The 4,664-nt window shown below is 33.6% G+C and overlaps 1 protein-coding gene across 1 annotated transcript; it reads left to right on the forward strand.

Moving 5' to 3' along the window:
- The first annotated feature begins 1,341 nt into the window (after positions 1 to 1,341).
- On the forward strand, positions 1,342 to 2,934 carry LOC120577029 (histone-lysine N-methyltransferase, H3 lysine-9 specific SUVH5). Its single transcript, XM_039827921.1, has 2 exons — positions 1,342 to 2,510; positions 2,553 to 2,934. The coding sequence occupies exons 1-2, from the start codon at positions 1,342 to 1,344 to the stop codon at positions 2,932 to 2,934; spliced, it is 1,551 nt and encodes a 516-aa protein (XP_039683855.1).
- Positions 2,935 to 4,664: the final 1,730 nt, after the last annotated feature.

The raw sequence follows: 4,664 nt of genomic DNA on the forward strand, positions 1-4,664 counted from the left end.
TCGGTTTGGTTTTAGTCCCTGTAAAAAACAATTGTTGTTTTTGGTCCTTGCAAATATGCCTCATTTTGGTTTTGGTCCCTGGCTCCACTTTTGTGATGATTTGCACACGTGGCACATGATGACTGAACTCATTTATTAGAGAAATAGTCCCTGCAAAATCTTTTGATTTTGTAGGGACCAAAAACAACAAATTTTTTTTACAGGGACTAAAACCAAAATGAGGCATATTTGCAGGGACCAAAACCATATTTTATCCAAAATAAAATGATCTACCGGTATTTAAGTATCGTCTTATAAAAGTTATTTTCATATTTTTAGGGAGCCTAAAGAGATACTGGGGGCGTAAAAAGCAATCCTCCTCCACATCTAAGAAAATGAGACCATTTCGTTCAGGCCCCAAGTCCAACCCATGTAACGCTATTTTATTTAATTTTTGCACCCTATTTTAATGGATATTTGCACCCTAATTGTTTATGTCTGTGTATTTTAATTATTGTTATTAATATCAATGGGAAAAATGTAACCGAAAAAAATATCAATGGGAAAAAATAATATTAAGGGTCAAATACCTCTTGTCGTCATTTTTTTTTTTGGTTACACCTCTTGTCGTCATTTAAGTTAGATGTTTCTTAAAATTTAGTAATTTAATTTTGTTTATTAGGAAACTAGTCCATTAATTTTCTTTTTATAATAAATTAGTTTTTAAGTCATGAAATATTTACATTATTACACTTTTTCATTCAATTTCCTCAACAAGTACTTACGTTACCATTTAACATTGAGGTGACAGATCCATAAACTATTTATGATATCAAAGATGATACCTACACATATTTTCTCCTTTTTTTTCTAAATTCAATCATAATTTTCACATAAATGTTTCATAAACAACATTATAAATCAAGTAATTGATTGGTTTCGTTTAAAACCAAGATTGAATACTAGCCTTATGAACCTTAATTTTGAGAGAGGAGTGAATTTGGATCCACCAACTTAGCATTGGATATCGACATCAGTACTTTTTAACTGAATTTGAAGAAAATAGGGTGATGGTGTAGTAATCGTTCCCTTGTGTTCTTTAAGCGGCTATAACGCTGCTATAGCACTTTTTCATAGGAGAGTTTTATTTAACCATGTTTATATAACTAGAGTTAGTTAAGTTAATTACAGTCAGTTAGATTTTAACTAGAGTTTGTTAAGTTATATGGAAGGGTTATATATAAATAAGACGGAGCCCTCTTCTTCCACCATACCAATCAAGAAGGAAAGTTAACTGTTGCTAATTAATCACCCAGCCATATACACTTTTGCAATCAAGAAACCCACCATACCAATCACTAAATGACCAAGACTAAGCCCTCCTCTTCCACTACGAACCCAAAACACAAACCATTTCAAGTCTCCAACAGGAACTTTAATGAAAGAGCATTGTTGTTCAAGAATGTCAGCACCAGGAGACTATTGTCAAAGGTTCAAAGTAACACTGAAACACCAATCAAGAAACTGCATTTAAAACGTCGTTGTGAAGATGCAACTTCAGGTAACATGCCGTCTTTGACTTCCGATGACTCCAGAAGAAAGAAAGTAAAAACTACATTAGGTAATTTCCGTGCTCTCTGTGGAAAACTCGGTAACGAATTTACCGGTGACGCGCTTCCTATCAAAGTGTCAGGGATTCTAAGACAAAGAGGCAAATTCATTCACGATGGAAAAAAAATTATCGGAAAAGTCTCTGGAATTGAAGTGGGTGACAAGTTTCTTTATTGGCAAGAACTCAATGTTGTTGGTCTTCATCGTCAGAATTTAAGTCTCATTGATCACGTGTTAAAGAATCAGAATTTGATTGCAACTAGCGTTGTTTCTTGTCATTTTGATGATATGGATGATACAAACGTGTTCGTTTATACAGGGGAAGGAAGTAAAGTTAGTAATTTTGGGAAACTTGCTCTGATGAATAGTTATCATGTTAAGAATCCCATTAGAGTTATTATAAATTTTAATTCAAAGAACGGTGGTGATGGTGAGGTGTATTGTTACTATGGTCTTTATAAAGTTGAATCAATTTGGAAAAAAAAAAAAGGGAAATTAGATTTTAAATTTTGTTTGCTTAGATTGCCGGATCAGAAATCTTTTGTTAAAGATATTTCCAATGGAAAAGAAGCTATTCCTATATGTGTGGTTAATCATATAGATTCCGGCAAGGTTCCATATTTTCAATACATTACTCGTAACATTTACCCTGAATGTGTTTTCAATGATTCCTCTGTTGGGCATAAATGTGCTGATCAATGTTCTGATTCATTGAAATGTTCCTGTGCTCTTAAGAGTGGAGGTAAAATTACTAGAGTAAAGAAAAATGAGATTAAATTTAAGCTTCAAATTTTCAAAACTAAGGCGAAAGGATGGGGTGTAAGGTCAGAGAATGCAATTCCTTCTGGAAATTTTATTTGTGAGTATATAGGTGAGATTATTGAAGATGAGGAAGCTTTGAAGATAGTTGATGATGATGAGTAATTATTTAATATTGTCGATTATATTCACAAGGTCTATAGTTCAAGGGAAGAGGATTCATATATGGTTGATAGTAAGGAGATGAGTTCATATCAACCCGTAGAAGCTTCAGGCAGTAAAGAGGTCATTGATGATCGATGTGATAGTGGTAGGTTTAACATTGATGCCGCTAAGTATGGTAACGTGGGAAGGTTTATCAACCATAGTTGCTCTCCCAATTTGTTTGCTCGAAATGTTCTTTACGATGATGATGTTCCAAGGATTCCACATATCATGCTGTATGCAGCTGAGAACATTCCGAGCATGAAAGAGCTGACTTTAGATTACAATTACAAGATCAATCAAGTGACTGATTCAAATGGAAATTTAAAGACGAAAGTATGTTATTGTGAAGCTTCTGCATGCATCCATCGACTGTATTGATGAGTTAATTCTTTTTTACTTTGGCCCTCTCATTTTGTCTTGCTCATAAATTCGTTTTCTTCTGTCTTGCTCATATTTTTTGAATTATAACTCTAATAGGTGATATTCAAGCCGTGCTGTTTCAGTAGATGAAGGGGAAGGAAAAATAAATGTAGAAGCAATTAAGCCTCCATCTATGATCTTTTTCTTGCAGACAAATATTACTTTATATAGTTTTTAGTTCCCTTGCGACTGCAATGTTATTCAACAGAAACAATAGATTGGTACAGAGTAATTACTTGAGTAATACATTTTTTTTGGATGAAGTTGAACATGTCTTGTTTAGATTTTTGCTACTACATGATTTTCAGTGTATATCAGTACTGATGAATTATTGTATTTCTCATTGCCTCATTCTTCATTTAGATCAATAATGATTTCTGTTGATCAAATAATGATTTCTGTCGATCTAAATTTCATGTGTTGAGCATCTTTGAATGTAGTTATGTTTGTATGCAATATTACTATGAGATGAAAAGCTGAATGGGGGAGCACGATAGAGCACAAAAGCGAGGAAATTTAATAAGAATTTGCAGAAGAAAATACAGATTTTAGAAAAACTCTCAATTAATAAGGTCAAATAATGAAAATGGATGAATTGTGTACTAGAATGAGAACATTGTACTAACTGATTGTTATATGAATATTATGCATGAGTTCATTAAGTATTGAAATCAAAATTGATCATGGGAATTAGTGTCATGAACGGTTGTAAAATGGCTATTAGTGTCTTGAACGCAAATTTCTACATGAAATTGTGATGAAATGCAATATAGAGCTTTCTGAATAATTAGGACCTTATTTGACTCATGGTTGACCCTGTGATATTTATTCAAGACCAATATTATGTTTATGTCAGTAAGAGTAACTGACATTTGTTATTCCCGTTTCTGGCGCTTTGAGGGTGTTGGTTGTTTATGTCTTTATCCTTCTTTTATTGCATTTTGCTATTTCATTTGGTCCTGAATCTGAGTACTTTGTACTGAATCTGAATTACTACCCTGTCATGAAATGAAATAGTCACGAAACTAACTCCTTTCACTTCCTCTATGCGTACTAGTTCCTCTTGTATTTGGTAAGCCATATACATATGCTAGTTAGCGAATTTTTCACTACTTTATCCCAACTCATGCTTAAATATCTTTTCCAAAATGGAATTCAGACTTGTAGCCATCTGCCAACACAAATTCCTGCACCAATTCAAACCAAAATCAGATGATACCTGAGTATTGTTAAATAATAAATACTAGTTGTAGCGGCCTGAGGATAGAGAGCTTTTACCTATATCTGATGAAGAAGAGGAATCTGAATTGGAATGGGAGTCGTTGACGTAGGTCAATCATTCATAGTGAAAGGGAGACGGAGAAATGCTAACTAGTTTTACTAAGTATAAGTGGTTACAGACAAAATAGGAATAGAAACACAATCACTAGAGTGAAAACAATCTTCTAACTCTTCATGAATTTTGCCATCTGTCTTGTAACACTTTTCTGTCATAGAATCATCCGGTCATTAATGCATCATCATCTGCAAGGACACAAATCTAAAGAGAGGATTATTTTGTTATTCAGTCATAGATTCGAAAGTATTTCAGAAAATCTATCATTAAAACTCACCTGCTTCTCTGTATCGGTAACTAAAACCAGGTGGTCATGCTGATCCACCTTCACAACAAAGCCAGTTTCACCTTC

The sequence above is a fragment of the Medicago truncatula genome, chromosome 7, assembly GCF_003473485.1.
Source record: "Medicago truncatula cultivar Jemalong A17 chromosome 7, MtrunA17r5.0-ANR, whole genome shotgun sequence".
NCBI lineage: Eukaryota > Viridiplantae > Streptophyta > Magnoliopsida > Fabales > Fabaceae > Medicago > Medicago truncatula.

What these genes read in the sequence shown, in the direction of transcription:
- LOC120577029 (XM_039827921.1), top strand. Translation starts at nt 1,342, where the DNA reads ATGACCAAGACTAAGCCCTCCTCTTCCACTACGAACCCAAAACACAAA. An exon ending in AAGATAGTTGATGATGATGA is followed by an intron (nt 2,511 to 2,552) that starts GTAATTATTTAA and finishes CAAGGTCTATAG; the next exon opens with TTCAAGGGAAGAGGATTCAT.